Source organism: Oryza glaberrima, chromosome 6 (genome assembly GCF_000147395.1).
Source record: "Oryza glaberrima chromosome 6, OglaRS2, whole genome shotgun sequence".
Lineage (NCBI taxonomy): Eukaryota > Viridiplantae > Streptophyta > Magnoliopsida > Poales > Poaceae > Oryza > Oryza glaberrima.
In genome coordinates, this window is record NC_068331.1 from 10,879,651 (window position 1) to 10,897,220 (window position 17,570).

At 42.0% G+C, this 17,570-nt stretch overlaps 1 protein-coding gene across 1 annotated transcript; it reads right to left on the reverse strand.

Moving 5' to 3' along the window:
- Positions 1–40: 40 nt before the first annotated feature.
- LOC127776676 (aspartyl protease family protein At5g10770-like) lies at positions 41–6,633 on the reverse strand. The gene is made up of 2 exons (XM_052303182.1): positions 6,452–6,633; positions 41–1,634 (listed from the first exon to the last, which is right to left on the reverse strand). Exons 1-2 carry the CDS (start codon positions 6,549–6,551, stop codon positions 322–324), a joined length of 1,413 nt encoding a protein of 470 aa, XP_052159142.1. The 5' UTR covers positions 6,552–6,633; the 3' UTR covers positions 41–321.
- Between the last annotated feature and the right edge of the window lie 10,937 nt (positions 6,634–17,570).

Below are 17,570 nucleotides of genomic sequence, written 5' to 3' on the forward strand. Positions count from 1 at the left end.
ACATGATGAACATTTTGGCTTGATTGCTAACAAGCAGCCATATAACATAATAATCTTTCAGATTGATAAGTATTATCTTCACCTAAAGTAGTTACCCTGTATTTATTTGTACATCTATATTTGTTTATGACATGTAAAACTAGGTCCTAGAGCCACACTCGTAACTTCCTGGCACATGTATATGCATTTACATGTGATGAATGAATTTGCAGTTAAGAAGTTGTCACTTCTGTGCCTGAGCAGAGATAGGCGGCGGCAGCAGCCGAAGAAGCAGCATTGCTCTTTTACCTAGCTTGAGTCGGCCAGCTGCAGTTGGGGTCCTCAGCTGCAGCCGCCGGCGGCGAAGCCGATCCTGGACTGCGCGACGTCGTACACCACGCTGAACGTCTGCTGCTGCGTGTTCCCGATGATCGCCGTGCCGCCGGTCGGCGCGAACGCCAGGCACGTCGTGGAGTCGTCGACGTCGATGAGCACGTTCCCGGGCGACAGCGCCAGCGTCGCGCCGCCGGCGAACGCCATGTCCACGCGCGGGACGCGCAGCCCCGCGGCGGAGCCCCGGAAGCAGGTGTCCAGGATGGAGTAGGTCGGCGCCCGCGGCGCGGCGCCGGCCATGGCCGCGGCCACGGCCCTGCTCAGCGCCGTGTACACGTTCGGCGGCAGCCGCGTGATCACCGTGCCGGAGTCGATGATCGTCGGCAGGCTGCCGTACTCCGACGGCGACACGGCGAGCGGCGCCCCGGCGACCGAGATCCCCGACAGGGTGACGAAGTAGAGCGAGGCGTCGAGGGAGCTCGTCACCATGGGCGTGTACGAGTACTGGCCGGGGTTGTACGACCCGATGGAGAGGTAGCCCGCCGCCGCCGACGAGGTCGGGAGGCAGTAGGAGAAGGCGTAGCCGAGGCTCGGGGCGAGCTGGTAGAGCAGCGAGAGCTTGTTCTTGGCGAGGCCGATGAGCCCCGCGGAGCGGCCGAAGAGGCCCTCGTTGTCTTGGCCGCAGCCGTAGTAGAAGCCCGGGAAGCTGCCGGAGCCGAAGGAGACGGTGTCCTTGCTGAGGTAGCCGACGGAGTAGGAGCTGTCGCCGTAGCTGGCCTGGTAGATGCAGACGTTGGAGGCGGAGCAGGCGGAGGGGTTGAGCGTGGCGGCCTGGAGCTCGCCGCACTCCGACGAGGAGCACTGCACGGCGGCGTACGTGCCCGACGCGCGCGGGTCGAACACGGGGCCGGCCTGGCGGTGGCACGACACCGAGCATGGGGAGCACTGCAGCCAGGTGAGCGACGACCCCGTGTCGACCACCATCACGTAGGGGATCGCCGGCGTGCCGAGGCCCAGGCGGGTGACGTAGTTGCCGACGGCCACCGACGCGCCCGGCGTCAGCGGCACGGACGACGACGACGCCTGCGAGCCGGCGATGCCGGCGGCGGCCTTCTTCTTGCGGTGGCCGTGGAGGAGAGACGACGACGACGACGATGTCGGGTGGTTGTTGGCGAGGCGCGAGGCGAGGTGGGCGATGCGGGCGTCGTCGTGGGTGACGACGGCGGAGAAGGGGAGGTCGGAGGGGAGCGGCGCCGGCGAGCAGGGGCTCTGCGGGTGGTGCAGCGTCAGGTGCAGTCCGGAGCTGTTCAGGTGCTGGAAATCTGCAACAAACAATTTAAATTAACCTTACATTTTTTTTTGAACATAAATTTTGAAATTTGAACAGATTAACACTAGTAAATTCGAACAAACTTTTGTCAAATTTAAATAATTTAGAAACATTATTTTTTGTAGAGGCGCGTCGGGCTTATCACGGTCCAAATTTTGCAAATTTACTTCCGAAACTGTGAACCCAAACCTAAACAATTGCTCAATCCGACTTAAAATATATCAACTTTTGTAAGCATTTCAAATTTACCCTAAAATTTAACAATTTTTCCAACTATATTATCTTCTTAACGATTCACTTGTTGAGAACATTCCCCATTTAATCTCTTAACCTAATTTTTCTTCTAATTCAATCAAAACATTTCTTCTGTTTAATTCCACCTACTTTTTTTAATATGTTTAATCCTAAATTGTTTTTATATTTTAGGATGAAGATACAAAACTAATCAGTTGATCATAGGGAAAGCCCAATTGTTTAACTCAGTAGCAGAAACTCCACTAACTCTGCCAAGTGATTGAAACAGATGCTTGCTAGCTAGGAGTACATTCATTCCAGAATAAAATAATTTTTAGGGTTGAATACGAGTATTAAGAAAATATGTGGAATTAAATGTGAAATGATTGTGATTGCTAGGGACAAGAAAGTAGCAAGGGACAAGAAAGTAGCAGTGGCTCTAGAAGTTTTCATTGGGTGATCCTACCCCCATAATTCGAAATTGCATAATATCAAATTTACATCTTTTTTTTTAAAAAAAAATATTTAAGGGATAGGGTAATCCAAAGGCCACCCTCAAAACCTCTATAACCACCATAAAAAATAACTGTAAAATTTGAATGAAATAAGATTATAATTGGTTGAGAAGAAAATAAACATGAAAAAGTTATTAAGTTTTAGGATAAATTTTAAATGTTAAAAATTATTATATTTTAGGATAGGGCTAGTAGCCACTGGCTAATCAGCTAATTAACCTAGCTAGGTAGGTGCCGGCCGTAGGGCCGGAGACAATCGTGTTGTGCCACAAGTAGTTCTGGTATTTGTGGTCGATCGTGCGACAATGCGACGAGACAGTGATGCGCCACCAAATGCAAGCAGCGGCACCGAGCTATCGATCGATCAACAAGTCGCTGGTCTGAAAGAACTTTCTCAAGAACAAACGCATGTGACTGCCTACACTGTCCAATACTCTCTGTGTCCACGTACAGATATCATCCTTGATTTGACCCCAGTACGTACTTGTGGTCGTACATCAATCTGTCTGTATATATAGCTTTTGATCGATTAGCTTGTCGCCGGATGCATCACGTTGCAGATTAAGCTAGCCAAACAATTAAGTAATCAGACACCGATCTGTATACATGCATTGATCTCGGACGGACAGGCAGACTGGCCAGCCGACACAGATTTCGGCATTAGCGGATGTAGGTGAGGATAGGTTAGGTACGAAGGCCGACTAGCCTTATAGTATAATCTTTCATGTAATTAAGGAAGAAATCGCTACAAAATTATCCGTTCATTTTGTAGATTTTCAAAGGAGTGTTAAGATTCATGCAAGTTTGAGAATGATAAAATTGCTGCCGCGCGAGAAACATACGCCCACGGATTTTTCGGCTAGCTCCACGAGGTAATGGGCTAACCGGTCTTAGTTCGAAGCCTTACCTCTTCTATTTATGATATTAGATCATTCTCTAATATTCGTGTTTTCTTCAAAATTATTGCCGCGTGCATGAGGTAAGGATTGGACCTACGACCTCACGAACATATATGCACGTGGTGCTAAACTGCTAATCAACCTTCTGCATTTAGTTGCTTAATCTAAGTTCAGTTACAATATAATTACATTCTAACTATAGTTATATTTAAAAGTTTTCTTTAAAAAAAACTATCGAATTAATGTTGTATATATACTCCATCGAGAAAAAGCCAAACCAATGTCACGTTTAATTATATTCGATATGCTATTGTTGTGTACCACAGTATTGTTCGATAATCGATAGGTTGGTGTGTGTTCTAAAAAAAAAAGGTTAGGTTGGTGTGGGGTCATACGGTCACGTGTGAATGATTTGTTGCAGGATTGTATGTACTTGAGTACAATATACATGGACCATGGAGTGCAGAATCTGTCCTAACACGATTGGGAATTTGGGACCTAGCTAGCAATATATATGTCTAGGTTCTTCATGTCTGCTTCCAATTTCCAAAACGATGATTATACAACTGAAAGTATGCGTCTATTTTGTCACACTTTCATCAGGTGTCAGATACTCACACCTCCTTGATCAGATAAAATATATTTCCATGGCCGTTCTTTCTCTTTTCTTTTTTTTATTAAGGGTGCGATTGTCGGACGATCATCGATCCGTCAGATGAGGTTTCTCAATCATTTTTGATGTGTTCTTGTTTGAATTTCACCACCACAATTGCATATTGGGTAGCTACAATGTGAGTAAAGTGTATTAAGTGTCTAAAGTGAACCTTATACATTGTGAGAGTAGTCCTTATACGTGGTATTAGGTTGAGCTAGCCATATGCATAAAGACCACCCACAAGGAATAAAAAAAAATATTACTCATTGTGTTACTCTGTCTCCCTCTCTCAATGGCTAATCTTGGGTTTGTGATCCACCTTAATATCCACTCTAGCCATATACATTGTCGACATGATAATATATTTCAGTGGGACCCACCATAATACCAAGGTAGTCCATATATATTGAGCATGCCCTAAAACGGATGACGGATTATCATGTATAGGTCTTCTAATATTCTAAACGGTACGATTAATTTTACGTGAACTTTTCATCGGCATTTCTAAGAAAACTTTGTAAACCGAAATTTAAAGTTTCAAATATTAAATTCATTTGTTGTGTTTTTAAATAGCTTTTATAATTAAGCTTGGTTTCATCCATCATCCATCAACACCAAGCTGTTGGTTGTGTTATGCAGAACAACGAAGAGAGAGAAACTATGTCGTTTTCTACACGCACGGTTTTTTAACTGTTGAACGATGTGTTTTTTTTAAAAAAAAAATCTATAAAGTTGGTTTTAAAAAATCATATTAATATATTTTAAAATTTTAAAATAATTAACATTTAATTAATTATGTACTAATATCTCACATCATTTTACGTAAATTCTCAATCTCATTACCCATCCTCGTAAACACACCCTTATAACGTTTTGAGTGAACAACACACAATAATAGTAACAGAGTGTTAACAGAGGGCTGGGGTCAAAACGAGTCAAGCGGAGTCAAGAGTAAACCAAACAATTTTGTCGACTTGATTACTCAGAAGAAGAAAATTTAATCGGTGCACGCGAGAGTCTATTCGCCACGTCATTGGTTGACTCTTCTCTGTAGATGATGGTCACTTTTTTACAGGTAGCGTACCCCCAAAAAACGCCTAACATAGTGCAGAAACTAGTGCGCATTTCGAATATTTTTATATCAGATTAGAAGCATCCAAAAATTGTTAAATCAAATAACTTAATCATCCATGGACCATGGTACTTGCTGGATTTTGTCGAGTTCTATAGGGTTTGGTTTGGAAAATTCATAGCTGGACCACTGCTATTTATAGCTTCAAAGAAAAGAAGCAGAGCATCACTTGATTCAGTGTTCCTAAAGACAAGCTCCATGTTTTTCAGGTCCGCTATTGATAGGCCAATTTGCTGTAGTGTTCATCATTGCTCTTAACTTTGTCTGATAATATGGTTGTTCTGTACTTAGTTGATCAGCTACTTTGACGAAGGTAGTATGTTAAAAGATCGATCAGCTCAAAGTCTGAAACTGCGAAAGGAACTCCTGATAGCAGACTCTCTGAATAATACTAATTACCATCTCTCGGCAATTTCTTCAGGTTAAAAAGGAGTCAATTACAGCCTACTAGAATAGATTTACAAGATTCACGTTGTGTCTCTTTTTTTCCTCCTGAAGCCATTCCCATGCTAAATTCTTTACAGAGATTAATGCAATATGGCATAGGATAGGTCCATACGGGTCTCCGTCATCATGGCAAACCAGAAGGACAAAAAGATGATGATTAATAGCATCTCAATTAATCATATCACTAAATTGAAAAGAGATCAGTACTGTGTGTGGACCTAGCTAGTGACAGTTGACGCGCCATCTACCACTTCCTTAGTTCTCTCTTGGATTCTTGCCTCTCCTAGCCTTCATATTTCCAAAAGCAAGAGAAAAAGGTTTGACCATCTCGTGCAAATAGAGATGAACTGAATTGGAGGTGGTAGCAATTGGATTCACGAGATCAGTAGTACGCAAATTTGTATGTGTTTGGATGTCGTGGAAATATTCAGGAAGTAATAATGAAGCACCGCTGCTTCCAATTCAATTGGATCACAGTGTCTCAGCTTTTCAGGCAAGAAACAGGCTGGAATTAATACTCGTGATCTCAGGAGAAAAGGGCAAAAGGAGACAAGATAGGTTGATTTCTGTGTATTTTAATTTTTTTTGTCCATCTGTTTTGTACTAAAACATCTAAATGTAACACCAGCCTTGGAAAGAATCCAGTAATCTGTTAATTCTGTACTTGTCAAGAAGATTACACTGTCTCTGCTTGCAAAAACTGTCATGACAGTTCAAGCTAAGCACTAAACTATTCTCTCTATCTATATGGGCATAATCCATTAGACATACTATGTTTTGGTCCTTAATTATATTAAGGAATCTAACAATTCACATGATCATACAATACTTCAGCAGTAACAGAAGAATAACAGCAAAGAAATGACGAGAAAGCAACAGATGAACTGAACTACATGTAGAAAATTAAGCAAGGTCAGGCATATATACCACTGATCTGTGAGGCACAAACGTCGGTGATGTCTCTGATAGGGGTTGCAATGGTGAAGAGGAGAGAGCAGGCAAGGAGAAGGGGAAGAAGCACCTCCATTTTGATCCCCCAGCTCAGCTGGAAGCTTCTTCAATTCAGAGAAGTTCAGTATGGCGAGGCCCTTATGCTTGTGACCCTTTTTATAGGGAAAAGATTCTCATTGTGCCGGTGTATGGAAATCGTGCCGGTTGCTTTCGTCTTAACACTCTAAATTAATCACCGTTTTCATCCACCCAAATGATTAGGCAGTAATTATCACTTGCTGTGAGTTGTGATCAGTAAATGATTCTTTGCCTATACTCCTACTTATATGCTGTGATTAGTAACTTAGTATATCAATCTGGCACTTGGGCAGTAGAAGAGGTGCTCTATCAGGTCTGTCTTGTCAGAATTATTCAGCTACACTGTATAACATCAATATGTCTTCTGGTATAATTAAGCATCACCTGATCACCAATGTCCTTTGCATGCATGCTCCATTGCTCCTATATGTTCGGCTGTTTATTCGGAATCTCTTTGACTCAATTGCACTGTACTCGCTCCACTCGTAAATAAATAGTTGACGCTATTGATTTCGAACGAAATGTTTAGCCATTTGTCTTATTTAAAAATCTAGCACAAGCATAAAAAATATAGATAATTCTTTTAAAGTAATGAAGTTATTATGACGTCAACTTGGCAGAGCCTTCCAATTATATTTCATCTGTCCCATTTTAAGCGCAGTTATAAGTTTTCATGTCTAATTTTAATCGTCCATCTTATTTTATTTTTTTATGATTAGTATTTGTATTGTTATTAGATGATGAAACATGAATATTACTTTATGTGTGACTTATGTGTTTTTAATTCTTTCAAATAAGACGAACAATTAAAGTTGGACACGAAAACTCGTGACTGCCTTTAAAATAGAGCATAAAGAGGAATTTTGCTAGTAGCTATGTACTCCCTCCATCCCATTTTAAACGTAACTATGAGTTTCCATATCCAACTTTAATCTAAATAAAAAATTTATGAAAAAACTAAAAATCATAAGTCACGCACATAGTCAGGACAATAAAAATAAAAAATAATAATCATAAAAAAATTAAATAAAATAGACAATTAAAGTTGGACACAAAAATTTATTGTTGGGGTTAAAATGAGACCATGGAGCATAATTGTCAGGTACTTTTTGTTTAATGATTCCGGCGCATCACACATCGCAAGGATTAATGATAGCAGGAGGGAAGAATGGACTGCACAAACGGACAGTGAATCAGTGACACCAAATATCGCCACAAGGTTTATTTTAAAATATATTTTCTAATATTAATTTGTTGTTGGTTCCTAAAAATGGGGACTAATATGTATGTTGACTCTCGGTACGTGTTCAAGTACCAAATAAAAACACTCTCACGAGAAAAGAAATGTAATACATCTCTAGACAAATCTCTTAAAGAAATAAATTATATTGAGGGTACAATTATCAGATGAGCACACTTTAGCATATGAACTTATAAAACGTTTATTTTGGACATGAACTTGTCTGATGCGTGTGAAACAAGACACAGAAGGATTCATCATAGCTAATTTTATCAAGTCAGACACTGATTAAGACGTGACGTACACATACAAGGTGGACATGAGACCTGCTATCTTTATTGGTCTGTTCGGCTGCAGGTTACAATCCTTCTTCACAGCCAAGTTGCTGCTTGGAGATGCAACGAAAGAACTAACCACTAGCTACCTTCGGCTGCCTAGCACCTGTTGTAACAAGCAGCCGAACAGGCCCTATAAACTTGAGTTGTGCTTTATTATTTATTGTTCTAACCTTGGATCATTTCTCCTTTTTTTTATGTATTTCTCTAATCTTTAGACCTTAATGAACCTTTTTACTGAACAACATAGCATTCTTCTTACGTACGTGTTTATGTACCTTCCTAACAAACACTTAAATAGCAAGATTAGCCTTTATTTTATTCTTTTGGTCTTGGTTCGCATGCACCTAACAAGTTTATGTACCAAATAAGAGTTTTATAAGTTTATTACTAGATTGCACCCATATAATAAGTTCGTGTACCACCAATACAGTTTATTAAAAGAACTAGTGTGATTTTCACTTAAAGACATATCTCTACTACCTTAAAAGTAAAGTCGTTCTCCTTTCATCCCCTTTTCCCACTGCACACACCGCGCTCATACGCATAGCATGTGTGGGTTACCACCAAATCCAATGTTATATCCTTAATCTCTTTATAGCTATTCCTATTTATATGGTTCTGGCCCATTACCGTATGTTCATAATAAAATAGAAAAAACCGAGTTTAGTCAATTTATCTTATGTTCCAAGTTTAATATATACATAGCTATCCTAGATAATTATATCATGAAGCACCATATAGGATGATTACGACATGCATGATAATAATGAAGAAACTGTCAACTAACCAACCACATGACATGTTCCAGCAACATAGTAAACGAGCTATCGAGATAGTCAAAATACCATCATGGATGAAAAAGATAATATGATTGGTCACATAAGTAGTGCCATGGAGTTTTCTACCCCGGCACATGGGTGGTGTTCTAGGCTACGGTTAGAGGGCTCCTAAAGTTCCTTTTGTTCCTACTATTTTGGATGATGAGTTTATCTTTTGTTTCTTTCTTATTGGTTGTGTGCACTTTTTGGGTACAGAAGCCGGAGGTGCTCTAAGAATAATTGTACTTGATGAAATTTACTGAGATTAATAAAACTTCCATTACACTACTAGAAAAAGCATTTTCGGCGACGTAGGGGTTTTATTTTCATAGGCGGGCATGGCCATCGAAGCGAAAACCCCGCCGGCAAAGACGATAACCGGGGAGGAGTTGGCGGTCCGCCTGCGAAGATCGATTATCGCAGGCGGACCACATAAGCGACGCCTGCGAAGATCGATCTTCGCAGCGGCAAGGACCATGCACTTGCGAAGATCGATCTTCGCAGGCGTCGCTTATGTGGTCCACCTGCGATAATGGCACTATAAAGTCATCTTCCTCCCCGAGCCCTGTTCATTCTATCCGATGTTTCTGTCTCCTAAAGTGACTTAAATATAGGGGGAAGGTTTTGAACTTCAAATCTTCGGAGGATTTTTCTACGGTGGTTAGATCTACTCCTTTCCATCCTAGGTATGCATTTTTTTTAAGCTTTTAGACCTCAATTTGTGATGGATCTATGCATGCAAAATTGTGAAGGAAAAGCTCCTTGTTTTTTTATTTACTTTCTTTTGATATGTTGATGTTAGATATATGTGTAATACTTGATGCCTCTTGTTGTAGTGGTTTAATGTGGTAACATAAATTCCCAATTTTTTTTTATTTTGTTATCACATCCACCTCCTAGATCTAGATCTAGATCTAGACATATATATGAGATAGAGAAGAAAATTTTTTATGTCTATTTATTTGGTTTATTAAAAAATAATTGTATTATTTTTAATATGCCGATGATATGATTTTGTTATATTTTCCTATTATACTAATTTGGTATGTCTGTATAAACCAAATTGAAATAAACTTTGTTTTTCATTCATTTATAAATCACCTTCACTTAGTTTTGAATAGTGATCTGTTATTGTTAATGAACCCTACAAATTTGGTATAAATAATGCAAATATTTGTTGTTCATTTTTTTAGAGATATGGACAAGCGGCAATGGATGTATCATTCGCAGAGGTTTTTGGCTCCATATAGGGATGAAGTGTCTAAATTTATTGGTATTACGAAGGCACACGCTGAACAGAACAATATGAGGGAGATACTTTGTCCATGTGCTGATTGTAAGAATGAAATAGCCTAAAAAGATGCTTCTACAGTGATGGAGCACTTAGTAACTCGTGGATTTATAGAGAAGTACGAAATATGGACACGTCATGGCGAAGAACAAGTGGACGGGCCTGAAAATGTAGTTCCGACAGAAATTGAAGACATGGTGTACGACGATGGTTGTGGTGAGGACAAAATTGATCTAGTGGAAATGTTACGTCATGCAGAACCCGAGGTACTGATTGGGTCGGCTAGAGGTTTAAATAACTTTGAAGCTTTACAGAAGGCAGCTAAGGAAGTTTTGTACGATGAGTCAAAGGGCTGTGATAGTGAGTTCACAACACTACGGTCAGTTCTTGAACTTATGAGGTTAAATGCGAGACATGGATGGTCTGATAGTAGTTTCGACAATCTGCTTGAACTTCTCAAGAAAATGTTTCCGAGGCCTAACTCATTACCATCCAGCACGTATCAAGCGAAGAAACTCATATGTCCCCTTTCACTTGATGTGGAAAAAATTCATGCGTACGTTAATCAGTGCATACTATACAGGAAAGAGTACGCTTCTTTGGATGAATGTCCAACATGCAGTGCTAGCCGGTACAAATTGAATAGCAATACTAGCCTAGAACTGTCTGACACAGCCGAGGGAACTAAAGAGAAAACTCCCGCAACTTGTGATGTGGTACCCTCCTGTCAAAGACCGCATTAAACGGATATACTCAAATCCGCGAGATGTGGAACTAATGCGTTGGCATCAAGAAGGGCGCAAGAAGAATGGCAAAGTATATCTTCCACCAGCCTGTTTCACACTGAGACCTAAGGAGAAGAAGTCATTTTTCAAATCACTCCGCGATGTCAAAGTGCCCATAGGTTTCTCAAACATCAGTCGACTAGTTTCCATGAAAGATTTGTCGGTATCTGGTTATAATTCACACGACTGTCATGTCTTGCTCACCGTGTTTCTTGCAATTGCAATAAGGGCCATAAAACCAGAACATTTAAAGGTTGCTATCACAAGGTTGTGCTACTTTTTCAACGCACTGTCACGAAGGTCATTAGTCACAAAGAGTTAGCAAATCTTCGTACATTCGTACATGAGACACAGTGCCAACTTGAGATGTGTTTCCCTCCGTCATTTTTTGATATGATGGAGCACCTCATCGTTCACATAGTGCCCCAAATCGTTTCGCTTGGCCCATTGTACCTCCATCAAATCTGGACATACGAGCGTTACATGGCGGTTTTGAAGGGCTACGTTCGAAATCGTGCCCATCCAGAGGGATCAATGGTTGAGGGTTACAGTACAGAAGAGGTCGTCGAGTGCTGTATCGATTACCTCAAAGATGAAAATACAATTGGAGTACCTGTGCCTCGACATGAGGGTAGATTGAGTGGCAAGGGTACGATAGGAAAGAAGAGATTCGTCATCCATGATTACAAATCATTTCGAGAAGCTCACTTCAGCGTTCTTCATCAGTTTGCTATCGTTGAGCATTTCATCGATCAACATATCGAACTACTACGAGCTAACAATAAGGGTCGCACAACTGAGTGGATAATGAAAGAACACAAGCGACTCTTCATAGATTGGTTGCGAGACCTAGACTTACTTGATGAACAAACAACCGATGAAATAACTATGAAGCGGTTGGCTTGTGGTCCATCAACTACAGTCAATTCTTGGGAGGGATATGACATTAATGGATATCCGTTTAGTACAAGAGCCCGAGATAGTAAGACCCTAACTCAAAACAGCGGTGTCCGTGTGGAGGCAATTGATTCGGGGGGGGGGGAGGGGGGAAGGGACAATCATACTTCAGGTTTATTGAAGAAATATGGGAAATCGACTATGGACTTACAATGCAATTCCCCATATTTAAGTGCCAGTGGGTAAAATACCCGAACGGGGTCAATGTTGATAAGTTTGGTCTTACTGTTGTTGACCTTGCGAATGTGGATCACAAGGATGACCCTTGGGTACTCGCCAATCGCGTGGCACATGTGTTTTATGTGATGACCCTGCAAATTTGAAGAAAGAGATAGTGCTACCAGGAAAACAAAAGATCTTGGGAGTGGACGGGGTCGAAGATGTCGAAGATTACAACCAATACAATAGTACGCCACTTTATACTCAGTTTGTACAAAAGATTAAGCATGTCGAGGCATCTACTCAAAAGACCGAGAAGCCTTACATGCGCACGGACGATGTGGGCAAAAATGTAAAAGGGTAATGATTGTTAAGTGGCATGTAAGCCTCTAAGAAATTCTTAGTTATGTAATGATGGTATGTAAGGGGATATGTGTGCTCATATTGCAAATTTGTATGTTTTAATTGACGAACAATTGTACTTAACATTTTGTAAATTAGTTTATACTAATTTTTATGTGTACTTACCATTTGTAGTACAAATTTTACGGACATTTACATTTTAAAGTTTTTTTAAATGAGGTTTCAAAATTTTGTAGCATTTTTTATGTACACTTACCATTTTTTTAACAACTTTTAAAAACATTTACATTTTAAAAGTAGTAATATTAATGTTTCAAAATATTAAGTAACATTTACATTTTAAAAGTACTAATATTAAGGTTTCAAAATTTGTATGTACACTCACCATTTTTATTACAACTTTTATAAACATTTTCATTTTAAAATAATAAATTAAAAACATTTTCAATTTAAAGTTATATAAGGTTTGAAACCATCTTCGTAGGCGGACGGTGTGCCTGCGAAGATGGTTATACCGAATGGGGTTCGCATCTTCGCAGGCGGACTGTCCGCATGCGAAGATAATCAAATTCATCTTCGCAGGCAAACCGTCCGCCTGCGAAGATAGTTTCCCTATATAAGGTCCCCGCCCACAGCTCCAAAATTTCTAAGTCCAAGCGGGAACCCTAGAAATTTTGGCGCCGACAGGCTGCTGAATTTTTTCACCGACCGCCGTCCTCTGCCGCTATCCGCTTGCGACCGTCATCCTCTGACCGCCGTCCTATCCACCGCCGCCCGCCGTCCTCCGCTGTCCTTCGCCGACCGCCGTTCTTCCACAGGCCGCCGCTGGCGCTGGCCGCTCCAGTGCCACCTCTCCGCCGCCGGCCGCTCCACCGCCACCTCTCTCTCTCTCTCTCTCTCTCTCTCTCTCAGTCTCGGCCGAGCTCATCGGCCGAGAGACGCCTTCGGCCGGTCATCATCCATGACCGAACGTTGTCCTTGACCGAACGGCGTCTTTGGCCGGTCGTTGTCCACGAGCGACTAAACCTTGTCCTCAGCCGTTCGTCGTCCACGACCGAACGTGTGTGCTTGTGGGTGTTTATATATATATATATATATATGTGTGTGTGCGCGCATTTGGGTGTGAGGGGATATATATGTGTGCATGTGGGTGTGAATAGGAATGAGGGGTTATATGTTGATTGTGAATGTGAGTGTGGGTGATATGTGAATGAGAAATGGGTGAATGTGGGTTTTTGTTCAATTTTTTTTTGTATAACATGTGGGAGGGTATGTTCAAATTTTTTTTTTATAACATGTGGAGGATATGTTCAAATTTTTTTTATAACATGTGGAGGATATGTTCAAATTTTTTTTATAACATGTGGAGGAAATGTTCAATTTTTTTCCTATGATATGGAGGGAGATATGTAAAATGATAACATATGATAAGTAGTACACTACTTATCAATTTTTTTTAATATGATAAGTAGTGCACTACTTATCAATTTTTTTTAACTATGATAAGTAGTGTTCTATTTTCACATATTGTTAATATATGGCAATGCGGGCGAATTTAAATTTGTTCATATGACAGATTGTTAATATACAGTTTAACTTTTATGTTAGAAGTACGAAACAATGGCCGATAGTACTAAAGGAAATGAAGAAAAGGGTTTAGGGGAGGAGGAGCTATCCCTTGCTATTGTGGTTGCTCCGGAACCAACGGTGCCGCCGTCAGATAGTTCTGACAACGACGTAGCTGACGAGGACGACGAGTACTCCTCGCCAAGTGATCATTGTCCAAGCCCGAAGAAAAGGAAAAAGGACGAGGGTGAAAAAGGCGACAAGGACTACATTCCCCCTAAAGAAGGGGTAAGTACAGTTAAGATCTAACTGTTTGAGTGATAACTATTAGCCCGAACTAATTCGAAACTTTGATACCTACTCGTAGGAAACAGCGCCACAGAGATCAAAACGGTAGCCGAAGAAAAAAGATAAGTCAAAAGACGACGAGGTCCCAGCTAAGACCACCGGCTCAAAGAAAAGCGAACTGTTAGCAAAGGCGAAGAGAAGTAGGGGCGAGAGAAGCGTCAATAAAAAAGACGAAGGGTTCTATGTTGTTACCAATGTTGGGCCAAGAGGACAGCCGCTCACCCCTCTGACTGCACTAGCCAAATTCAATTCACAGTGTGGCATAATAGTAAGGGAAAGGATCGCCATCACGGCTAGGGTTGGCAATTTTGTCCATGGGTTCGGGTATCTGCGGATACCCGACCCAATGGGCATGGGCGTGGGTGTGATTTTTTACCCGTGGGCACGCCCACCCGAGACCCGAAGACATCGTGGGCAATGGCCGGGTTTCATTTTTTACCTGTGGGTAACTCACGCCCGACCCGATACATATATATTAGCTAATTTCGACTTATTTCTTAATTCTTATACCCCTTTCTCTTAGTTCATTTGTGATACTAACTAATAATAAGTTGTGATGTAATTTAAATTATTGTTGATAACTGATAATTTGGTAAATTTTTGATTTTATTTCTCTTTGTTAAATTATATATCTTTAGATTTATTATTCATGTGAAATCCATTGGGTACTCGCCGGGCATACCCGTGCCCATCGGACATGGGTACGGGTACAGAGTTTTGCCCGCTAACCCTAGTGGGTAGGATTCGGGCAGGCAACGATGGGCATAGGGTCGGGCATGGTTTTGCTCTACCCGTGCCCGACCCGACCCGTTGCCATCCCTAATCACGGCCAAGGACTGGATCATGTATCGGATGGGGATAAGGAAGTCCTATGGAAAGAGCTGAAGAAAAGGTTCCAGTTCCCGGATGGAACAGAGGCAGCTGCGAGGAATTGTGCACTGCAAACAATGGACAAGTCGTGGCGTGGTTGGAAAAACACATTGAACAAGAAATTCGTGAAGACGGGCCGAACACCATTTGTGACATATGCCAACATAACCCCGAAGCACTGGGATGACTTTGTGACGTTGAAGAACTCCCCGGAAGAAATTGCCAAGAGCAGGAAGTTTGCTGAGTTGGCCAAGAAGAACATATTTCCTCATCGCTTAGGCTCCGGGGGGTACGCACCAAAGGTTGAGCAGTGGGCAAAAGAGGAGGAGGAAATGAGGAAGGCGGGGCTCCAGGTACCAATGGAGGAATGAAGCCAGAGATCGAAGAACTAGGTAAAAGCTAGAACTCCTAAGATCACGCAAGAAGGCAAAGTTTCGTTTGAAGATCCCGAGCTGCAGGGGGTTGCCGATAAAATAGAGACTTTATCCAGTGCACAGAAGAAATGATCTTTTAAACCAAAGAGGGATAAATATGTGCTAAGTACGGCGCTGGGTACTCCTGAGCACGGGGTAGGGTTCGAGGTGTGTTGTCCAAACTGAGTTGGAAGGAAGGGTTCAAACATGACCCCTACAAGAAACATGATGCCTACAAGGATAGCCTAAGGGACGAACGGGCTCAGGAATTTGAAAGGCAAATGATGGATTTCTGCGTCAGGCATCTTATTTTGCCTGACCCCACAACCCAAGAACCTGAGCCAGATTACCCCTTCGATGACCTAAAGGAGAATACCCCCTACAAGTTGCACGTTCCAATTGGACGCTCCGGAAGAACTCTTTAAGGCCGCTACAGCCATTGCTATCCCTGGGAGAACATTTAATGACGAGTTCATACCCGATGAGTATGCCAAAGTGCAGCAGCAAGTGGTCCACGAAGGGTTTGAGTCGTACGACATCGACATCCCTACTCCAGATGGTGTATCCGTACTTGGGGATGTGGTCGATCTTATAACTCTTTGGCACAAGAATGACATATTCTTTGGATTGGGCACCGATGCCACGCAAAAACCCGTGGTGCCAAAACCAGTGGTGCCAAAACCAGGGGGTGCAAAAACCTCCGAGACCTCCTCCGAAGAAGCAGGTGACTGCTAAGGCGGAGGAACCCAAGATGCCTAAGGAAATTTCAGTGCCGAAAGTGCCACAGGAGATTTCAGTGCCGGAGGTGCCCATGGAGATTTCAGTGCCAGATGTCCCATGGAGATTATAGTGGTAGAACCAGATGTGCAACTTGTGGCATCAGTCGGGACAGATATAGAAGATGTACCAGGATTGGAATGGGACGGTACAGAGCCAGAAGTATTTGAAGACCCTTCTCCTACGAATGACCCCGAGGTGCAAGAACCCCCGGTCAGTGACAAGGCCACTGACAAGTCTGAAGTGCCTAGAGTGGTTAGGAGCCACAACTCCAAGTCCAAAGATGATGAAAATGAGAAGTTCATGGTAACCGTCTTTAGAGGGGGTAAGGAACGTGCCAAACTCAGGGAAGATGACCCCAAGAAGGCCGCTGCACTAGCCAGGAAAAAATACTTGCCAATTGATGATTGCCCGGAAAAATACGAACATAGGAAAGCAATCTTGCCGGATTGGGCACTTGAGGAAGGTCCATGGGAGATGAGAAGGTTACATAAATGGTACATAGACGCTAGCAAGAAAGGCCTAGTAATATAACAGCTCGATCACCGGCAGAGTGTTTCGGCGGCGAAGGTTACTTCTGGCAAGATTTCGAAGATCTCCACGCCATATATCGTCGGGACAAGATGGATGTCAACTATGTCGCTGTTTGGTGCCTGTGAGTATGAGTTTACATTAATTATATGAAAAATATGTACAATACAAAGCCATGTGATTATTACTAACAAACTTCTTATGTAGGATGCAATACATGGATGCTAAGAAGACAAAAGAACCTATCGGATTCTTGGATCCAACTAGGATCTATCAAACACAGCATACCATGAGGCTATCACCAGGGTCAGACCAACTGAAGGACAAGACTCCCGAAGAGATAGCTAAATACAAGTTGGGATTGCACAAGCAGAAAATGATTACTATCGCAACAGTACGTTGGACGAGCCTTCTTGCACTTTCCAAATAAGAGAGTCGTCCTGGCCACTTATAATTTTAAGTAAGTCCGGTACATTTCTCTTCTACATATATGTCTTATTTTAGCCGCAACTAACTACGATATCATTAATATGTAGCGATCATTACATCTGTTTAATCATC